Raw genomic sequence first — 22,020 nt, forward strand, 5'->3', positions numbered from 1 at the left:
CTCTAGCCCAGCGCCACCTTTGGCTGGAGCAGGCGCGTGTGCCGGAGAGGAAGAGGACTCCACTTCTGATGGCACCCCTCTCCGATGTTGGGCTCTTCGGGTCGGCGTTGCAGCTGATGACCTCAACCTGCAGGGAAATGTAGGAGGAGCGTTCCGTGCTCCAGCCTCATTTCCCCCCGCCCGATGTCGCCGGTGGAGTCAGACGGAAGGCTCGTCGTCGAGGTTCCGCCGCCGAAGCTGCCGCTGCTACCACCGCCACTGCTGGTCCTTCAGCGAAGAAGGCCAGGAGGAGAGAGGGCACCTCGGCCACTGCAGCCGGCCCATCCACGCTCGGAGGTGACGGTAGGGATCGTCGAGACCAGCCTCCAGTCCTTTACCGTCCCTCCGGGGCTCCCCGGGTGGGCAAACCCCGAGCGGCTCGTGGCAGGCGTCGCTAGTGGCTTTTTCCCTCTATTGGTTCCCCCTGTTCCCTTCCCGGCCCAACATATGATTTTTGTCTAAAAATAAAAGGTCCCTCTTAGGAGGGACTGTATTTTGTTACAAACTGTGTGTTTATTCACTACATATGATGGGGATACGATGTGTGAACCTTCGCTAGTGTGGGTTTGATAGAAGGGCTAGACTTATAGTCTTGTTGGCCGCTACATTTCATGTTATAGAGCTTAAGCAAGGCCTGCAGCTTACACTCGGTTGAAAAAGGTTTTTTCTGCCTCAACCTGAAGATTAGGTTCTTCACATAAAGGTAGAGGTTAGTTGTGTGCTCTGTTGCTTAAACAGTGATATTGAGCCGCAACACTGTTGTGTTGGTCTGCAGTAATGCTTGTGTGTGTAAAGGTACCGCGGTCCTTCAGGCCGCTCTCTCTCTCTATCAAATCTTCTGTGTCTTGCAACATAAACACGGGTGTCGGGTTCATACATATATAAAACTTTGGCCTTGTTATAAACCCTGTTCACAGACTGTGGCTAGCGTGCATTGAGTTAGCTTTGCGCTGTCATTAGCATACTGGCTACTTAAGGTATCATATGGCTGTTTGTTGTTGTCGTATTCGAGGGGTGGGCTTGCGAGGGGGTACCGGATAAACCCCTCCTTCCCTCTTCTGATTGGTCGGGATTTTTTACCCTCTTTTTCATTCGGTCCGGCCAAGCTGTTAGGCAGCTTGGCACGGGGGGGGGGAAGGGTTTCCCTGACTACGCACCTATCATGGGCAGTTGAGTCATGGGATTCCCCCCGTCATAGAATACGTCACTGGGCACGTTTCTATTGGACGACGGTTTTTTCAGACTCATGTATGGTTCTGTTATTGTCAAGTTGTCGGGGCAGAGCGTAGGAACTTGGTGTTCTGCTACGCTCGATATATGTGTAACTTGAGTCTGTTGGTCACATGGCTCAATGTTACCGTGACTTTTCAATTCATGGCTCACGTGGGAAGTCTCTCTGAGGATTCCCGTCTCCTCCCTGTGGTGAGGGTGGCGGGATGTAAAAATGAAAAAAAAATTACCCTCAGCCGCGTCACATGGGATTCATGTCAGTCTGTGTTTTCTTTCTTTTTTAATAAAAAGAGGAAAGAACATGAAGCACGACGGCTCCTTGTCGTTCTCCCAGGCGACTTGGAGGAACAATGTCTGGTGTCTTGTTAGACTATCCATTGATGTGTTTGGGTCTCGACGCATACATAGTGCTGGCTCGGGGTGTTTCTGATAAGAATCACGCATGAGGCTGATACACCTTGGTTGCTCGTTATTAAAACAGCGTTTTTATAGGGCAACTGGGATGGAGGTTTTCTCTTCCGAGCGCCTGTTACTAGGTCTCGACGAATTCTCGTTCATATCTGGGGGATGTTAACGGAATAGATCAAAACATAGGTAGAGGGGTCTCACGCCCTTGGGGTGGGCCACTGAGCACGGTACGAATGGGACTGTCTGGGTGGTGCCCTCTTTGCATGTTTTAGATCGACACGTGTACTTACCCCCTCTCTTGGAGTGGGGATGTCGGCGTGATTAGGGCACGGGACTGGTTCTGGTCACGCTGTTCCAGGTCAGTTAACCCGTTGTCCGCCGGGGACGCAGATCTGCTATTCTGATACCCTGAGGGACTTGTGCTTTTTTCAGGGGGAAAATGCCGGGTTGGCCTGGGTGTCACAGGGTTGGGCGTTATGGAGACCCTTTGTTGGGTACATGTTTTACCCTGTGCTATCATGAAGGGGCTGGTTCTCTATTCTTTTCGCCCCTCTCTTACGCATGGCGAAGAGGGGGCTGTTGGGGTGGTCTTATGGACCTCCTCTGGCATCCCTGTGTGCTTCCCGGTCCGCCGGGCCCGGTCCGAAGTTGTGTTTCGTCAACCCATAGGCCTGGGATAACCCCGTTTTGAAAACTGAAACACTTGTACTGCGGTATAGCCAGTGTATACCCGCAGGTGTGTTTTGGAGTTTTTTCTTGAGGGGTTATAGGAACAACCACCGCATGTGGTACCAAGAGGGTGGTTGATTCCCTGGTGTGTTGGAGCGGAGTCAACTCCCGGGTTACCCGGTTGAGTGTGCCCCTGCACGTTCATGACGTCTGCCAATCGTGTCAGCCTTCTCTGCCTTTTCCCCTCTGGGTCGGGGTTTTTTGGTGGAGGCTTTGCCATGGTGCGCAACAATGCCAGCATTCGCCCCTTCCGCCGGGGTGCTGTTTTCAGTTGACCCCTTTGGCGCCTGTCTCCTCCGCAGTGCTCCAGGCTCGGGTCAAATGCCTGCTGCCTGGATTGAGGGATCGACCCCTTCTGGAGGTCGTCTCCCCGGTGCGCTGCCTGCTCCCGCTGTAGTGTAGCCTCTTGAGTGCTTCGAGTTACAGCCATGCTGACTGCCTGAGTGTGCCAGGGTCAGTGTGCCAGGCAGTGTGCCTGCCTCTTGGATGGGCCCTGTCCGAATACGCTGGCGATGTGGGGGGCGGTGTCACTAGTGACCGCCTGGTGAGGTCTTGATGCTGTGGCGTCGTTGACCTCTATGGGCCCCCTTTTTCCGGGGGATCCAGTCCCTTCAGTGGGTCTGGGTCTTCCTTCGCGCTCCGCTGCTACGGCCTTGCCACGGGGTTGAGTTTGCTCTTGACCCTGTGATTTTGGGGGCGGTAACAAGGTTTGTTCCTTCCGTTCGTTCCCTGGTGGCATGCGGGTTGTGCGTGTGCGTAGTCGTGGGGTCAAGCCACGGTCTGCTCACCCTGTGCGTTGAGTTGCCCGAGTTCCTCTTCGCACGGTCGGATCCGTCTCCCTCCCGTCCTCCAATAGGGAGGGTATCCTCCATTAGGGAGGGTCGGGGGGCTCGGTCCTCCCCAGTTCTGATGGTTGTGGGGGGCCTCAGTGGGGTACATTTGTCGAGCTTCAAGCTCCCGCTCAGCTCCCGTTGTGCAGATGACGCTGAGCGGAAGCTAGTATGATATAGGGCCAGACGAATGTTGGTATGTAAAGGTACATTGTGAGTTTTTATTCAGTGCATATGCACGAAGTGAGATTAGTGCAGATGACGCTGAGCGTCACTAGTATTCATAGGCCTACGGTTATATTCATAACCTATCGTTAACCCTTTCACTGCCACACGACAAAGGGTAAAAACTAAGGCTGTCAAAGTTAACACATCATTAACGCGTTAACGGCACTATTTTTTTAACGCACGATTACAATTAGTTTTTTTACTAGACTTCACTCAGGTGTATTATTGATACTCTCATTGATATGTTTGTTTCTGACTCAAAGTGTGTGAGAGAGAGAGAGAGAGAGAGAGAGAGAGAGAGAGAGAGAGAGAGAGAGAGAGAGAGAGAGAGAGAGAGAGAGAGAGAGAGAGAGAGAGAGAGAGAGAGAGAGAGAGAGAGAGAGAGAGAGAGAGAGAGAGAGAGGGGGGGGGTGAGTTCTCAGCCCTTGTGTGGGTGAATGTAACAAGTTCCTAACGTTTTCTTTCCCCTATTATTTCATGCACACTTTATTCATTGTTTTAAATTATTATTTTCTTTAAGTTATTAAGTTATTTTGTACATCACTCTGTTTTGAATTTGATGCAAATTTGCAATGCATGAGGGTCATAATTTTGTGTTAAATGGCTGCATAAAGCAAGCATTTGTTGACTCATGTTGATAAGAGTATTAAAACTTGAAAAAGATCAGTTTAAGGGATTAAAAAAAGAAAAAGAAATGCAATTAATTTGCTGTAGTGTCTGTAGTGTGATAGTAACCGTCTGTAGTGTGATAGTAAAGGGTTAACCTTCTGTAGTGTGGCAGTGAAAGGGTACAGTACTTTATATTTGTATATCTTGTATGTCATAAATGTAACAGTACTGTATATCTGTATGTCATGTATGTCATAAATGTAACAGTACTGTATATCTGTATATCTTGTATGTCATAAATGTAACAATACTGTATATCTGTATATCTTGTATGTCATAAATGTAACAGTACTGTATATCTGTATGTCATGTATGTCATAAATGTCATGATATATATCCAGGCCCAGACTGGTCATCGGGAGCACCTGGCCTGTGCTGATTAAAAAAAGAATTATATAATATATATATATATTTTTTTTGCTGTCAGGCCCCATAACTTAGAAGCAGGCCAAGCCAGTGATTCTAGTTGCGGCGACGCGATAGTTAGATAACCTAAGTGGGGAACAACAAGGCACTTGTCAACTTGTCTTTATTGTCTTCAAAGAGCACTTATGCAATTACATGTATGCGACAACAATGTGGAACGCGCAGCCCTAAAAGAATGTGATTCCCTATACCCACCTTTAAAACCGCCCTCAAAGAATATACGGCAGGCTGCAATTCGAAACTGCCCCCTGTAAATGTCCAAACCCCCCAACCAACCCACCCACCCAACCCCCTCCTAATGTACAGTTTCCTCCCCCTCGAATGTATGTAGTTTCTGTTGGGATCTCTGTTAACCCTTTCACTACCGCACTACCAAATGGTTAACCCTTTTCACTGCGACCATACAGAAGGTTAACCCTTTCACTGCCACACGACAAAGGGTAAAAACTAAGGCTGTCAAAGTTAACGCGGCATTAACGCGCTAACGCACAATTCTCTTAACGCCACTATTTTTTTACCGCACGATTAACGTTATTGAGCGAGAGAGGGAGAGAGAGGGGGGGGTGAGAGAGATGAGGAGGGGACAAGAGAGAAAGAGAGCTGGGAGAGTGTGTGTGTGTGTGTGTGTGTGAGAGAGAGAGGGGGTGTGTGTGAGTCCTCAGCCCTTGTGTGGGTGAATGTAACAAGTTCCTAACGTTTTCTTTTCTTTCCCCTATTATTTCATGCACACTTTATTCATTGTTTTAAATTATTATTTTCTTTTAAGTTATTTTGTGCATCACTGTTTTGAATTTGATGCAAATGTGCAATGCATGAGGGTCATCCTTTTGTGTTAAATGGCTGCATAAAGCAAGCATTTGTTGACTCATGTTGATAAGAGTATTAAAACTTGAAAAAGATCCGTTTAAGGTAGATTTAGAAAAGAAAAAAAATGCAATTAATTTGCGATCAATCGTGAGTTAACTATGGACAATCGTGCGATTAATCAGATACAATATTTTAATCGATTGACAGCACTAGTAAAAACCTTTTCACTACCACACTACAGAAGATTAACCCTTTACTATCACACTACAGACGGTTAACCAGTGAAAGGGTTAAACAGTACTGTATATTAGTATATCTTGTATATGTCATAAATGTAACAATACTGTATATCTGTATGCAGTACTCGAGTTGTGAAAAAGAACCAGGGGGCATGGTCAGGGCTGCAGATCTCATGACAAGTTTGGGGGGGGGGGGGGGGGGGGGCAGAGTAGGGGGGTCCGGGGGCAACGTCCCCTGGTAGAACATTTATTGATTTTGTTTAATATAAATGCATTTTTTATTCCAATCCCGATTTGTATTTGAGATTTCCAAATCCCATCGGACTTGACTTCTTGGTGTCCCTCAGTGAGTGTAATACCAGCATTCAACTGTATGCGCCACAGCGGTTTCTATCATCATCATCATCATCATCATCATCATCATCATCACCACCCACGCTATGCATAAAATATATAGGTCCACGGAGAGGCACGCTGAGGAGGCTGTGCAAACTGCAATGGAATACGGGGCATCTCTCTCTCTTTACCTAATATTTAGATTCTATCCTGACATTTTTCAGTTATATATTATGCCTATATATATTTTTTTTTAATGGCACTTTTTTATGAGGCTCAAAATGGCAGGTGCTCGAGCACCCCTTGGGCTCTATGTGTGCACATGCTTGCCCCTCCTAATGTACAGTTTCCTCGCCCTCGAATGTATATAGTTTCTGTTAGGATCTCTGTTAAACAGTACTGTATATTTGTATATCTTGTATGTCATAAATGTAACAGCACTGTATATCTGTATGTCATGTCATAAATGTCATGATATATATATCTGTCTGTATGTTGTGTATGTCATAAATGTCATTATGAATTGAAAATTGGAGACCCTGATGTAAACAAGACGAAAGTCTTTCTCTGGTCTGCATCCCCTTAACAATTGTGTGTATTGAGCCGTACTGTATTGTACCCATTCTGCAATCTGTTAATACAATTTTCAATCAATCAATCAATCAACCAAAGTGCTTCACAGTAAGTCGCATAGCTAAAAAAAATAAGTTCTCCTAAAGTATAAGAAACAGACAGAGTACAGAGAGTAAACAGACAGAGAGTAATGCAGTCTAAACAGTCATACATCTTTTATTCAACTTCAGCCCTGATCATAAAAATCTTTTTTTAGATGGTTTGTTTTTTGTAATGTCAGATTAAAAATGAAATACTCCCACTTTTCTGAAAAGAGTTGTTAAATCTGACATTACAAAAAACTAAACATCCATCAAAATCAGTGTTGTTGCTAATCATTGACACATGCTAGCCTGTAATAATCCCCCCCAGAAAAAAGAAAAATCTACTTTGTATTTGATATATTGAAAATATTTCTTTTTTTGTGTGGTTTTTAACAATAATTTGTGATGCCATCACACACGCTGGCATTTAAAGGGTAAAAATTCTAAAATTCCTGCACCAGAATGCAGGAAATTAAGTCTTTGTAACAAAAAAAAATTGCCTGACTGGGACTATATTTCGCACTATATATATTTATTGTCAAAAGTATGCATAATGTTGTGTTAATTCCACAACAAGAGATATGTTTCAGCGTCATGCGCACCCGGACTAACAGACTGAAGTTTAGTTTTTATCCTAGGGCCATATATGTGCACTAAACTCAGCTAAAAGTTAAACAGTCTCCCTTGCACCCCCCCCCCCCCCCCCACCCCCCACACACGCACACACAACATTAAGGGATAGTGCAATTATCTTTTACACCCCCCTGTTTATGTTAATGTTATTTATGCCTTACTCCTGTTTTTATATTCAATACTGTGTTTAGGACTTTTATATTTTTACTAGCACCTAGGGCTGCATTTTAAATGTTGTTGTAACAACTGTAACAATGACAATAAAGATCTATTCTATTCTATTCTATTCTATTCTATTCTATTCTATTCTATTCTATTCTATTCTATGTTAATTACCTGAAATTATTAAAATTTTTGGGGGGGGAAACCCTACATATATCGGTATCGGTTGATATCGGTATCGGAAATTAAGAGTTGGACAATATCGGTATATCGGTATTGGTAAAAAAGCCAATATCACTCTACAATTACCAAAGGAGAAAGGAGGGATGGCAGTACCCAGTTTAGAAAGCTATTACTATGCAGCACAGCTTAGAACAGTAGCATGCTGGTGCAATGTGAACTATGAGGCCAAATGGAAAGATATAGAAACCAAAAGAGAGGGATTCAAAGTGCAGACACTGATAGGAGATAGGGAGCTGTTCAGAAGACAGGAACAACTACTAGATCCAATTACCAGATTCACTATAAACATATGGAACACAATAGTAAAGAAATACAAGCTAGAAAAAGAATCTAAGATACTGAGATGGATAGCACACGACAACAAATTCAGACCAGGGATAGAAGATCATGGGTTCAAGAGGTGGGAACGGAGGGGTATAACAGCAATGTGCACGATTACGGAAGGAGGGGAGATGCAGACTCTACAAAAATTGAAAGAAAGATACGGACTAGAGAATAGGGACCACTTTAGATATTTACAGATTAGGGACTACTATAACAAAGAAATAAAGCAAGATAGAGACAAAGAACAGAATGGGGTAATTAAGATAATGGTAAAGTCATACGAAGGACGGAAGGGGAGGGTGATATCAGCACTATATCAGGCAATAATGGACAGTAAGGGAAATACAACATTGTATGTGAAAGAAAAGTGGGAAAGAGAGTTGGAAATAGAGATAACAGAGGAGGAATGGTATGACACATGTAAGACACAACAAACAACCACAGGATCAAGGATATGGAGGGAGTTTGGGTGGAAAAATATAATTAGATACTTTATAACACCAGAAATACAGGGCAATTACACACCAGCAAAGAAAACATGTTGGAGGGAGTGTGGACAGGAAGGGGCGAACCATACACACATATTCTGGGGATGTCAGAAGATAAGGCACTACTGGGAAGAGATAGGAGGGATAATAAATGAAATAATAGGATACGAAATACCCCAGGGAGGCCAAGTGTTGTATTTGGGGAATCTGTCACAGGAAGGAATCCAAGGGGAAGACAAATATTTGATTAAGATATTGATAGTGGCAGCCAAGAAAGCTTTAACTAAACTGTGGTACAAGGTAGAAGTGCCGACAAAGGATCAATGGATAGAGTTGGTAGAGGGGATACAGGAAATGGAGAGAATCACACATCTGCTGAGGCTGCAAGAAGAAAAGTTTGAATGGAAATGGGGAAAATGGGAAGAATACAGGAGGGGAAGTAACGACATCACAGAGGTTTGAAAAGGATACAAGGAAATGAATAAAAATGTAAATAAATAATGCAAATGTAGAAGGGACCGAAGGACCCATGTCACACTTTTTCTTTACCCATTTTTTGTCTATTTGTTTTAATTTATGTACTGTGTATTGTCTATGAATGTTGTCTATGTATGTTGTTGAAAAAATGAAAATAAAAATTTAAGTTAAAAAAAAAAAAAAAAAAGCCAATATCGAGCATCCCTAGTTGTGGGGCTTCTCTGTGAACCTCCAGGAGGGCTTCACCTGGGTTCTGAACACTGTCATGTCTTCACCTGGGTTCTGAACACTGTCATGTCTTCACCTGGGTTCTGAACACTGTCATGTCTTTTTCGGGTTTATAGTGTTCCACAATAGACACCCACTCTGAAATTTTTTTTTGAGCCTCCAGGGATTTATAGTTCTTCATTTCCGTAGCTGTGTAAACACCTGTATCACTGTATCAGACCATGGAAATTAATGTCAGGTTGAGGCACTGTGCTCACATTATTTGTAGGCTATGCATGATGCATTTATAATCAGTAGCTTAGGCTACATAGTAGGCTAGTGACAGCCTGGTCTAGCAGGTGCTGGTGTAATAGGTTTAATTATGGCATATGTTTCTATAGGGTTGTTATTTAAGTATTATACAATGGCATGCACATTTCTTGATTCTGATTGGCTGAAACACTTCTTTCAGACGTTGTTATTTCTCATAACACACGTGATCCCAGAACCCGCCCACAACCGAATAACTTTTTTTCCGAATCACTCAGCCGTTCGTGTTTTTATGAATGAAACCAAGATGGCGGACAATAATCTTTATGAATGGATGTATTCATATCGTCATAACGACTCATTCAAAAATGATAAAGTCACGTGGAATGTGCTAGTTGCTTACACAATGTTGGATTATGTAATTGGTTGGTCATGACTCATTGTGAAACAAAATATAAATCGCGGGAAGTGTGTTGTTAGATGGCATTCGTTGTAGATAACATTTTCAATCAATCAATCAATCAAATAACAACCGCTAACTTCACTGTTAGATGGCATGCTTTGTAGCAACCTATGTATAGATGTAGCACTGTCTATCTGTATGTCATATATGTTATGATGCATTGAAAATGATGTAAACAAGACGACAGTCTTTCTCTGGTCTGCATCCCCTTAACAATTATGTGTATTGAGCTGTACTGTATTGTACCCATTCTGCAATCTGTTAATACAATTTTGAATCAATCAATCAATCAATCAAATAACAACCGGTAACTTCACTGTTAGATGGCATGCTTTGTAGCAACCTGCCTCTGCAAAAGGACATTGACGCGATTTCACTGGATGTCCCGGACACAATGGAAGTATGGATATATTCGTAACGAATAATTAAAAAAAGATACCGTTAACTGGAATATGTTAGTTGTTTACACAATGTTGAATTATGTAATTGGTTTGTCATGACCCATTGTCAAAACAATAATACATTGCGGGATTTATATGAAGTTTGTTGTTAGATGGCATGCTTTGAAGCACCGCACCTGCTTCTAGACACGGAGGCAACTTTATTTAAAAAAAATTTACCTACTTTTTCTGCAGATGGTTTTGTGAATAAATCTCCATTATGCTTCAATTACTGTGTGTTTATTGTATAGCAATAAGGTTGGATGAATTCGGCCATTGTATAAAAGACATTACATCACTTGAAGTTGTGTGTTATACGAATTAGATCATGTCTAGGGGGGTCTAATGACCCTCGGCTGCGCCTCAGGCCTAACAACCACCCCTAGGCATGATTTTATTAGTAAAACACACTCCTGCGCGTGATGTAATGCTTAAATATGAAGTAGACAGAAAAAAAAAATGCCAAAGAAAAATGTACAGACAGGCACTAACCTTACAAGTCTTTCTGCATTCTAATGTGCTGTCGTGACCTGAGAGATGATATAAAAGGATGGTGGATGAGAGACACAGCACCAGATATTTGAAGCAGGGAGTTGAGTTTCAGGCACCATGTCTTCTTCTACACTGGTGTTCTTAATCCAGCTACTGGCCTCATTGGCATCTGCAAGACATTTCTCTGGCAGCTCCGTGACCTTCAACACCAAAAGAACAAATGATGGAACATTTAGGGTGAGAGATTCAACTTGATATTACAATATAGCATAAATAGCATAGTATAGTCATGTAAAGTTTTCCTTTATTAATCCCCTTGGGGAAATTCAAGTGTCATTGCAGCATGGAGGGGTAATAATAATAATAAAATATAGAACAAACTTTAGTGCAAAGTAATAATGATAATAGTGATAATGTTGCACCCTTAAAACAGAAGCTGAATTACTTCATTTTAGTGCTGTCAGGCGATTAAAAAAATGTATCTAATTAATTACAGGATTTGTAAATAATTAATCTAATTAATCGCATTTTAGTCGCATAACCATTTTATGCCTGATATTCTATATTCTATAATCATATTTCAAATAGCATGTGTCCGGATGGCAGAATTCAGTACTGTATACAAAACCTTCTGTTTAATCATCTTCCATTTATTCATTTGCTTAGATTTTTCAGGTCTGGTACATTTTAGCATGGTGTTATTCACAGTCAAAGATGAAATTTCTTTTAATTGATATTCTCATTTGGTTCATTACAATTTACTCAAGCCTAGTAACAGACACAGTATTTCTGACACTGGGAATACATTCCCTGAGATCCATAGATGTCCCTAGAATCAGATACCAAGAACATGCAAATGGGCCATATTAAAAGAAAGTCTGTAAATGTGTATTCTACGTTCTTGAATTAATGAGATAAATGTATTTTTTATTTTGTAAGTTGATTAAGTTTGAGTTAATTTTCATAACGTGATAATTTGCTGTGTAATTAATTTATCTAATTAACGCGATAAACTGACAGCCCTACTTTATTTATTTATTAAAAAAAGAATTACAAAGAGTGCTTGGTTCTGTTACAAAGCATATTTAGCTTCTAGCCACTTTTCAGTCGACTGCTGTGGGTCTCGCTGCCACAGCGCTGCACACACACCTGCTTCAGAACTATTCAAGAGACAACGCTCCTCTTGGTGTTTATTAGTCAGATAGTCTTAACAGTTCACCAGCCGTTATGTGCTCCAGTCATTGTGGTGACAGATGGCACAAATGTGGTGACAGTGGATCAGGAGGTAGAACGGTCGTCTGGTAATCAGAATTGGGTTGCCGGGTTCGACTCCGGCTCCTCCCGGGAACTGTGTTGAAGTGTCCTTGAGCAAGGCACTTAACCCCTAACTGCTCCCGATGAGCAGGTCGGCATCCTGCATGATGGTCGCCTCCGCCGTCTGTGTGTGAATGTGTGTGTGAATGTGTGTGTGAATGTGTGTGTGAATGTGTGAGTGAATGTGTGAGTGAATGGGTGAATGTGAGGCATAAGTTGTAAAGCGCTTTGGATAAAAGCTGTTATATAAATGCAGTCCATGCCCACGGTTGTGGACAATACAGACTTTTAAGTTTCCTAGTTGGAATTTGTACTTTGAGTGCGGTTCCATTGTATTCTTCCTAGTAGGAGGTTGGACTTTTCTGCATTTGTAGCCAACTGGTAATGCAATGTAACAAATGTTCTGCCTTCAGGTTAGGCCACGTGAATGTTGGTCCTCCAAGTGCACTCCAACAATATGTAACAGCAGGAACCCTTCTCTATTCACTTACACAATGTCAGGAAACTCCTATTACATTATTATACATTCACATAATGATCTTGTTCCACAGGTGGATATTCGCATGAGGGGAACCTTTGGTAGGGTTGATTACCCCGTCTACCGTTGTCCCCGTAGCAACTGTGGGTCTGTAGTCAGGAGTCAAAGAGGAACAATCGACCGCGCCACTGGACAAAATTCGTGGTTTGAAACCGAGAGAGTCGTGACAACAGTTGTTCAAACTAACAGTCCTTTTGACCTGAGGTGGGTTATTTCACTCAGATGATGGAATTATAAGACTAGTTATGATGTGATGATGTTTACTTATGGAATGTGACTGTTATCTTCTGTATCAACACACCAGCTATAACAACTGTTGTTGGATCCCCACGGTTAACAATGTTCGAGACTTGAGACTACTGGCACACGTGGATTTGGGAACAAGATCTGATACTGGGGAACCAAACAGATCTCCAGCTATCGCCATTCTGCCTTTCTTACGGTAATGGAATTCATTTCTCAGAGTATTTCTTCATACTGAAACCTTTTGCCTTGGGTCATCATTTCAAATACCATACTAACCTGAAATAAGAAAGGGCCATTTTTTGGAATACATAGAATACAAGGTAACCATTTGATTAGAAATGACACATCCCATTCACAAATGTTTGTGGGAGCCATCTTGTATCCCTCTTAAAAATAATTGCTTAAAGGGGAATGCCATCCATTTTAAGAATTTATATACTGTGTCCTTCCTGTGCCCAAGAACAGTTGAGTCAGTATTTGTGAACATGCACCACTCTTTCCCAAAGCTAGAAATCAGATAGAGAACCCTCTAACTGGTGATGTCACAGAATGTCAAATCTGACAATGAAAAGGCAAATTGGGTTTATATTCTAGCATTGCTGATTTCTAGCTTTAGGAGAGAGTGGTGGTGCCTGTTCACAAATACTGACTGAACAGTCATTTCCACATTGTCTGTCTAGAAATCTGACATGGATAAATGCTTATCATGATAAGGCACTTGGGGCAGTGTGTCATGCTCCACATACACAGGGGTGCGTTGGTCATGGGACGGGGTTTCACACCGTGCAACCGGGTCTGTGAGCAGAAGCACGCACACGCACATGCATGGATGTGCACACGCGTGCACACAGGAATGCACTGCACTCGACTGATGCGCCAACTCGCCAAGTACCCACCTGGCTGCTTTGCATAACAATAGCTCAGGTCGTCAGGTGTGTTCAAATACGTCCACAGATACATTCACACAACCTGTGAATGAAATGTGTTACATTCCATTCCTAGAGGCAATTAGGCATTGTCTTTATTCTGTGCGCACGCGAGGGAACATTTATGCGTATGCGCGGGAGCGCGCGCACGCACCCGGGAGTGAGTGTGCATGTGGCGTCATTAAAACACAGTGCAGCCAGGTATGAAATCACCAACGCACCACTGCACATACAGGGTTGAAAACCCTCATTCTGGAACTACGTGTCCTCTCATATTAGGAGATTTCCATTTTTAAATCCCATCTTAAAGCCTACATTTTCTCTCTTGCGTAGTCTACTACTACTTGTGCTTATTTTACTTAATTTATTGTGCTGTTGCTTGTTGCAGTTATGTTATAAAATATCATGCTTATAGTGCATCCAGTTATGTGCACAGGGATTAGGCCTTCACAAAGGCAGCTCCATTCATCACCGGAAACAAACTAAAATTGTATTCCAATGTCATCTATTCAATAAATAATTTAAGGTAAATACATGAGTTGGCCTGACTGAACCATTGTTATGACGTATTATTGTTATGACTGAACTATTGTTATGACTTATTATTATGACTGAATCTTTGTTATGACTGAATCATTGTTATGACGTATTATTGTTATGACTGAACCATTGTTATGACTTATTATTGTCATGACTTATTATTGTTATGACTTACTATTACACCTCTCTGCTGTCTGTGGTTGCTTTTCCCAACCTTCTGATTTTATTCTTGTCTGTAAGTGACTCTTGGACTTGTATTCAGGTGACTACAACTGTTACCTTCTGCTTGTGTTAACAAATGTATTCAGAGTTCGTCAGAATTGCCCAAGATTATACAACCTGATGGCCTTTGACCCGGATGGGGACCAGGTCTTGTGCAGATATGGAACTGCCAGAGGAATAGAGTGTAACAGGTGCAGCCTACCCTCAGGATTTCACATTAATCAGGTTGGTTAGCAAATCAATATTTTCAGTGCCGTATCAAATACTTTCTTTAATTCTTTTGCTTAAACCAACTGCAGTATCTAACCTTTTTTAGGGCTCTTGCACATTACACTATAACCACACCGTGACACCTGGTGTCTATGGATTTGAGATGGTGGTGGAGGACTTCCCAACACATAACATCTCCCTGGCCTACACAAATGGATCTCCATCTGTCAGGTCTCCACTGAGTACATCTACTACCACAACTAGGCCGACTGCCTCCTCTCCTCCCCTCAGTAAACTTCCTTTGCAGTTCTCTCTCCTTGGTAAGTCATCCTCTCCTGCTGTACTTGCATGGCATTTTATACACAGCGTAATGATTGATAAATAGAAAGATGCAATGTCATGGTAAAGCTCAGGTACTGTGATTTTATGATGAATTGAAAATGGGGGACCCTGATGTAAACAAGATGAAAGTCTTTCTCTGGTCTGCATCCCCTTAACAATTGTGTGTATTGAGCCGTACTGTATTGTACCCATTCTGCAATCTGTTAATACAATTTTCAATCAATCAATCAATAGTATACTGTATTTTGGAGCAGTTAGATACAATTATATGGTAGATTATCTGGTAAAGATAATAGACGTCACGTCATGCTCGAATGGACTTACGAGAAGGTTACGAACTAATTTCTTCGTAACTCGACTTATGAACTTCTCGGGCCGATTTTGGCATGATTGAACAGTTTCATTACGGAGATTAGTTCATAGCTACAAACAGGATTTACGAACGTGGAAAGGCAGTTGTAAGTTGGACAGACTAGTGTGTGCCCGTGTTTCTAAGGGCTTCATTTGGGTGAAATCATGGTGATTGCATTCACGTCGATTCTACAGACATCCAATTATAATAATAATAAATATGACAAAATCTGTATCATTAAAAATTACGTTTTGCATTAGTCATGACTCAACAAGGTATTGTGAAATAAATAAATAAGAATTAAACCAAATCTCACGGATATAGCTATAGTGGAATATACTATATTAATAGTCCATATACCGTCTTCTTCTTTATTGTTATTCTTTATTGTTGGTTTTATTTATGTATTACATTGCTTAGTGTGCACATCGTAAGAGCCAGTGAAGAAACATTCCACTGCTCATCTTACTGTTCACGAGTTGAACCCACACAAATGACAATAGACACAAAGGATAAGTTCAACTAATTCTATATAAATCTATAGCTTATGCAGGTGGCTTGGTGAGGATGCATAAGGAGCACTCCTGGCACACACACATACTGTATACGTGTTTACTCACATTTCTGTTTACTAAATCCAGATTTAACTCTGCCATTGGAAAGACGAGATTAGGCCCGATCCATAGATGTATGACTTGGCCATAATAAGGTCATTTATAGGCCTGATATTCTATATTCTATATTCATATTTCAATGGCCATGTGTCCGGATGGCAAAATGCTGTACTGTATCTACAAAACCTCCTGTAAATCATCTGCCCTTTATACATTTTCTTAGATATTGTGTACACTTGATCTCAAGAAGGTGCTGAATGAGCTCAGTGGCAATTCTGGTCAATGTTAGCATAGTGTTATTCACCGTGAAAGATGGAAAAAAAGTATAATAATAATAATTGATATTCTCCTTTGTTCATTACAATTTACTCAAGCATAGTAACATACACAATATATCTGACACTGGGAATACATTCCCTGAGGTTTATAGATGTCCCTAGATACCAAAAACATGCAAATGGACCTTGTAGTGGAGCAATCTTCCATTTACCTAGGTATGTACTTTTAGGCAATTTTTCTGAAAATATGGCTAGGGCTTAAACAAGCTACTGGTTATATGCAGGGAAACATGTATCTTGGTGTTTACATTTATCTCCATTTGAATTGCAGTGGATTCAGCTGCTCCATCTTGCGTTGATGGAGTATATTTTCCCAAGTTCCTGCACCCAACACCCAGAAATGGGGAGCGACTCCATGCTGGAGCCACCCAGGAGATGGAGATAAGAGTCAAAGCACAAGCTACAAACTCAATGTAAGGGAAATAGGGAGGTGTAGTGGTTACGTTATTGCTGTTTCTGGCTGGTCCACCATCTTGAAAACGCAATGTAATTCCCCATTGACCATTTCTAAATCGTCTCGTTTAAAACAAATAAAGCATTAACATTTGCACGGTGTACCTTTCTGTGCGTATTCATCCACAATCTATAGCTCAACATGAAAATATTCACAAAAAAGCCAGATATACAAAAAAGTCAGTGATTATAATAAAATCGGGACGTGTTTGTTTCATCTTTGTCTACAGAGTATATGATGTCCTCATCAGTGGACCTCTTAACATCACCAAGCACAGGACCACACATGATGAGTATGTTATCAGATGGACTCCTGTTCAAGAGGACCTGGGAGACCATTTCTCCATTTGCTTTGTCGCTCAATCAGTAATTGGGTGAGCATTATATTTATTTTCTTCCACGAAAGATGCAGCATCCCCACATTTTAGAAGTGTGTGAGAGAGTCTAAACTGTGTGAGTCGTTGGCAAAACTGATTCTCCAGCCTGGGGTTGTACTGTGACCTGGCAGTGATGATGACACAGTTGAACTCATGTTTGGTTTGGTGATATTCATCCCCACCCTTTCCTTGAGCTCCTTGATGTTATTCAGGACCCTGAGCTCCTCAATGGTATTTCTGGAGGTGGGATTCCTCCAAACATTTAAAGGGGACATGCATTATAAATGGCTTTTTGTTTAGCATGGTTTTATAGTAATACAGGTTAGTATCAATGGGTCTGTGTCTCTAATTACCATATTGACTCACCAGTCTAGTCTCGAGTTCACGAGATCCTCCCTCACTCAACTATGCTGTTCTGATTTGACGGTTTTGCTTACGTGAATATAGCACTGATTTGCATAACTAACGCCCCCTCTATGGTTGACAGCGACAGCAGAGCGAGTGGAATTATCTTCACTTCCTCAAATAGAGCGAGGCAGACAACGAGCGAGTGAGAGAGAGGGAGAGAGATGGAGAGAGAGAGATAGAGAGAGAGGAGCTTCTGTCGGGGAAACAAACCGTGCGCGAGGAAGCAGCAGTAGCACATACTCATTTACACACAACCTGGACCTCACGTGGGGAAGCAGCAGTAGCACATACTCATTTACACACAACCTGGGCTGGACCTCGCGCGGGGAAGCAGCAGTAGCACATACTCATTTACACACAACCTGGACCTCGCGGGGAAGCAGCAGTAGCACATACTCATTTACACACAACCTGGACCTCGTGAGGAAGCAGCAGTAGCACATACTCATTTACACACAACCTGGACTGGACCTCGCGTGGGGAAGCAGCAGTAGCACATACTCATTTACACACAACCTGGACCTCGCGTGGGGAAGCAGCAGTAGCACATACTCATTTACACAAAGTGCTTATGGGCAGAGCCAGGCCAACACAGCCTGAAATCCAAAGGGAGAAAAATTTGGCTTTTGAGTACTTGATTAGAAATATAAAACAATGCATCTTTTTGAATAAAAGCTTACAGATGTGTTCAATAGACTCACAGGAATTGTGTAAAGTTGCCCAAATTGTGCTAGGAATAGCAATGCATGTCCCCTTTTAAGGCCTATTTATTTATTTACTTTCTTACTAAGATCTGGCATTTACAAAAAAAATTGATGCTTCTTAACAATATGATTGTAGGGAATAGCTGTTCTTATTCAATCATATAAAAAAAACACAAGGTTTATAATAGATGTATTTTCTAATGACTCAGGAACATTCCATCTTCAACCAGTCACCACCACAACCGACCACCACCCACAGTTTCTGCACAGTAAGTTACCTTCTTCTTTCTTTCTACATTGTGTCTAGGAAAATGTTTCAAATCAAATCAAATGTATTTGTAAGGCCCGACAACACACGTTAATGTCCCCATGGGCCGGACACGTCTCCTTTAAACAAGTCAAGAAGAAACATCACAATAAATCAAGAACAAAACAAAAACACCATAAAGTCCAAAACATTTTTAATAGATAAAATAAATGAATGCAACACTCCCAGGCATACCCCACCCCTCACTAAAACCCAGCAATAGGAAAAAATGCACCACAGGCAATGTGGAGGAGAGAAACCTTAGAAGGGCAGTTCAAGGAGGGATCTCCCTTCAGATGTCAGTGATAGTAGTGTTGCTATAAAACAGGTGAAACAGTTGGTAAGCATGCACTTATGTGTTTCTCTGAATACTGTCTCTGTAGGCAAGTTGGGAGTGTATTATAGATGTTTGTATGAGTTGGAGGATCATACTGGTAAGAAAGTGGTTATTATGTAGTGCAGTGGTTCTCAACATGGATCCAGGGACGCCCAGGCAACCTTGAGGGGGTTCTAGGGGATGCCCATTAAACATTTTGATTTCACTATTATTTAGTTGCCTAGAAGTCAACTTGATGAGTGTATAAGAATGACTATTCAGATAGTTGTCCCTCCACTGTCTTCAACTACAGTATGATAGGATAGTTATGGGGAAACTATTTTATTGATCATTTGGGATGTCCGATATTATCGGCCTACCGATATTGGCATTAAAATTTGAAATCGGAAAATATCTGTATCGGTTTTCAAATTTAAAACATTTTTTTTTTATTATTTCTTAACCTTTATGTACCCAGGCAAGCAAGTAAGAACAAATTCTGATTTTATTTATTGTCAAAAGTATGCATAATGTTGTGTTAATTCCACAACAAGAGATATGTAATGTTAATTACCTGAAATTATTCCGTTTTTTGGGGGGGGAAACCCTGCATATATCGGTATCGGTTGATATCGGTTGATATCGGTATCGGAAATTAAGAGTTGGACAATATCGGTATATCGTATTGGTAAAAAAGCCAATATCGAGCATCCCTACAATAGCCATCTTCTCAGATGGGGGTCCCTGAGAGAACATTTTATTAAATGGGGTCGTATTGTAATGCATATCAATTTGAGGTTTGCGAACCGTCTCAACAGTTGAGAGCTACTGATGTAGTGAATAGCCTGGCAAGCTGCTAGCAATCTCAAATAGCCCTGATGAGGTCATGGTTAAAGTGGTAACCTGCTAACAATCTCAAATAGCCATGGAGAGGTCATGGTTAAAGTGGTAACCTGCTAACAATCTCAAATAGCCATGGAGAGGTCATGGTTAAAGTGGTAACCTGCTAGCAATCTCAAATAGCCATGGAGAGGTCATGGTTAAAGTGGTAACCTGCTATCAATCTCAAATAGCCCTGATGAGGTCATGGTTAAAGTGGTAACCTGCTAACAATCTCAAATAGCCCTGATGAGGTTAGCTTTAAAATAGTATAGATATCTGCAATATCCATATTTTGGCAACATAGGTGATAATCAGTGTTGGGACTAACTCGTTACAAAGTAACGTGTTACAGTAATGCCATTACTTTTGGCAGTAACTAGTACTCTAACGCATTACTTTTAAAATTCAGTAACTCAATTACCGTTACTAAATGGTTCGTGACTGCGTTATTTTTATGTAGATTGGTTGATTGATTGATTGATTGAAAATGTTATTAACAGATTGCAGAATGGGTACAATACAGTACAGCTCAATACACACAATTGTTAAGGGGATGCAGACCAGAGAAAGACTTTCGTCTTGTTTACATCAGGGTCCCCCATTTTCAATTCATCATAACATTTATGACATAGCCTACACGACATACAGATATACAGTACTGTTACATCCAGACATTTATGACATACCAGATTTACAAATACAGTATTGTTTGTATACTGCGAGTAGCGAGTGGTAGCGAGCTGCAGCACAGTACTGACTCCTGTGTCACATGCGGAGACACGTTGTGGGCATGTTTGTGTTTACTCTAGTCTAGACTGTCATGGCGGCGCCCACTAAGTCGAGTTTTTACACATGGAGATATTCTCACTATTTCTCTTTTGTCAAGCACAAAGAAAAGAACGTTTTAGTTAAATGTAAATTGTGACTTGGCTCAAAGATCCTATCTACTGCCCAAAACAGCAATTAAAATCTGTTGAAGCACCAGGAGAAAGAACATGCTTCAACGAAGCTATAGCTGAGTCTAACGTTAAAGACCCAAACTCATCCCACTCATACAAACATGGAAAATGAGCTAAAGAAAGGTTTGAGGGGCTGGACAGTCTGGACTACATCTCGACCACCGCAGACATTTGGTCCGTCCACAACAAAAGCTTGCTCGGGATAACATCTCACTGGATAAACCCCACTACTTTACAATGTCAGAAAGCTGCATTGGCCTGTAAAAGGATAAAGGGTAGGCACACATACAATGTCATTGCTGGTGAGATTGACCACATTCAAGCGATTGAAATAATGTTGTTTTTGTTTTTTAAGTAACTAAAAAGTAACTTTTCACAGTAACACATTGCTTTTTGGTGTAAGTAATCAGTAAAGAAACTGAGCTACTTTTGAAATTAAGTAACTATTAATGGTAACTATTAGTTACTATTTTTCAGTAACTTGCACAACACTGGTGATAATTGATTCATGGTAAAACGTGACATAAAACGTATCCCTTCCTGTGTGCCAGATGCTTTTCCTGGGAATGTCCACCCAGTGTGTGTAATAGCAGAGGACAGCAAATGTAAAATGTGAAAATCTTAAAAACTAAAAAAAGAAAATGACTGAAAGACATTTTATTTATATAAAAGGTATTGATATATGAATCAATAGATAAAAGTTGAAGTTGTGAATTTAGTCAAAATCAATTCTGTAAATTTTTACAGAAAAACAGAAAGTACAATAAACCTTTAACATCATAAGACTGTGAAAGAATTTAACCGGAGCTAAGAATGTATCAGTCAAATATAGACTTAGTTAACACAGATTTATTTAAGGGTGAAGGAGAGAGGAGGGGTGACCGGATGTTAAGGTGAGCTAGGAAGGGATAGGAGGGGGTAGACAAGGGGGGGTGGTAAAGACAATGGGTACAAAAAATCAAGCAAAGCAAATGAATGGCAGATGATTTACAGGCGGTTTTATACAGTACAGAATTTCGCCATCCGGACACATGCAATTTGAAATATGAATAATATAGAATATCAGGCCTTTAAATTACCTTATTATGGCCAAGTCATACTGTACATCTATGGATCGGGCCAAATCTCCTCTTTTCAATGGCAGAGTTAAATCTGGATTTAGTACCACCAGGCGCC

General features: G+C 41.3%; 1 protein-coding gene across 2 annotated transcripts in view; it reads left to right on the forward strand.

Annotated features, from left to right (window-relative positions):
- The window catches only part of LOC311236536 (CUB and zona pellucida-like domain-containing protein 1), a 78,135-nt gene that overhangs the window by 43,980 nt on the left and 12,135 nt on the right, over window positions 1-22,020 (forward strand). Inside the window, exons 1-6 of one of the 2 annotated variants that reach the window (XM_084324216.1) lie at window positions 12,973-13,090; window positions 14,669-14,807; window positions 14,899-15,112; window positions 16,710-16,851; window positions 17,122-17,265; window positions 18,590-18,649. The exons of the other annotated variant lie outside the window; for it this stretch is intronic. Of the exons in view, the coding sequence (XP_084180342.1) occupies window positions 14,703-14,807; window positions 14,899-15,112; window positions 16,710-16,851; window positions 17,122-17,265; window positions 18,590-18,649 (665 nt within the window). The 5' untranslated portion in view covers window positions 12,973-13,090; window positions 14,669-14,702. Of the gene's footprint in view, window positions 1-12,972; window positions 13,091-14,668; window positions 14,808-14,898; window positions 15,113-16,709; window positions 16,852-17,121; window positions 17,266-18,589; window positions 18,650-22,020 lie in introns of those variants that run through there. 2 annotated transcript variants of the gene reach the window in all.

Source organism: Notolepis coatsorum (genome assembly GCF_963971535.1).
Source record: "Notolepis coatsorum genome assembly, chromosome: 11".
Classification (NCBI taxonomy): Eukaryota; Metazoa; Chordata; class Actinopteri; order Aulopiformes; family Paralepididae; genus Notolepis; species Notolepis coatsorum.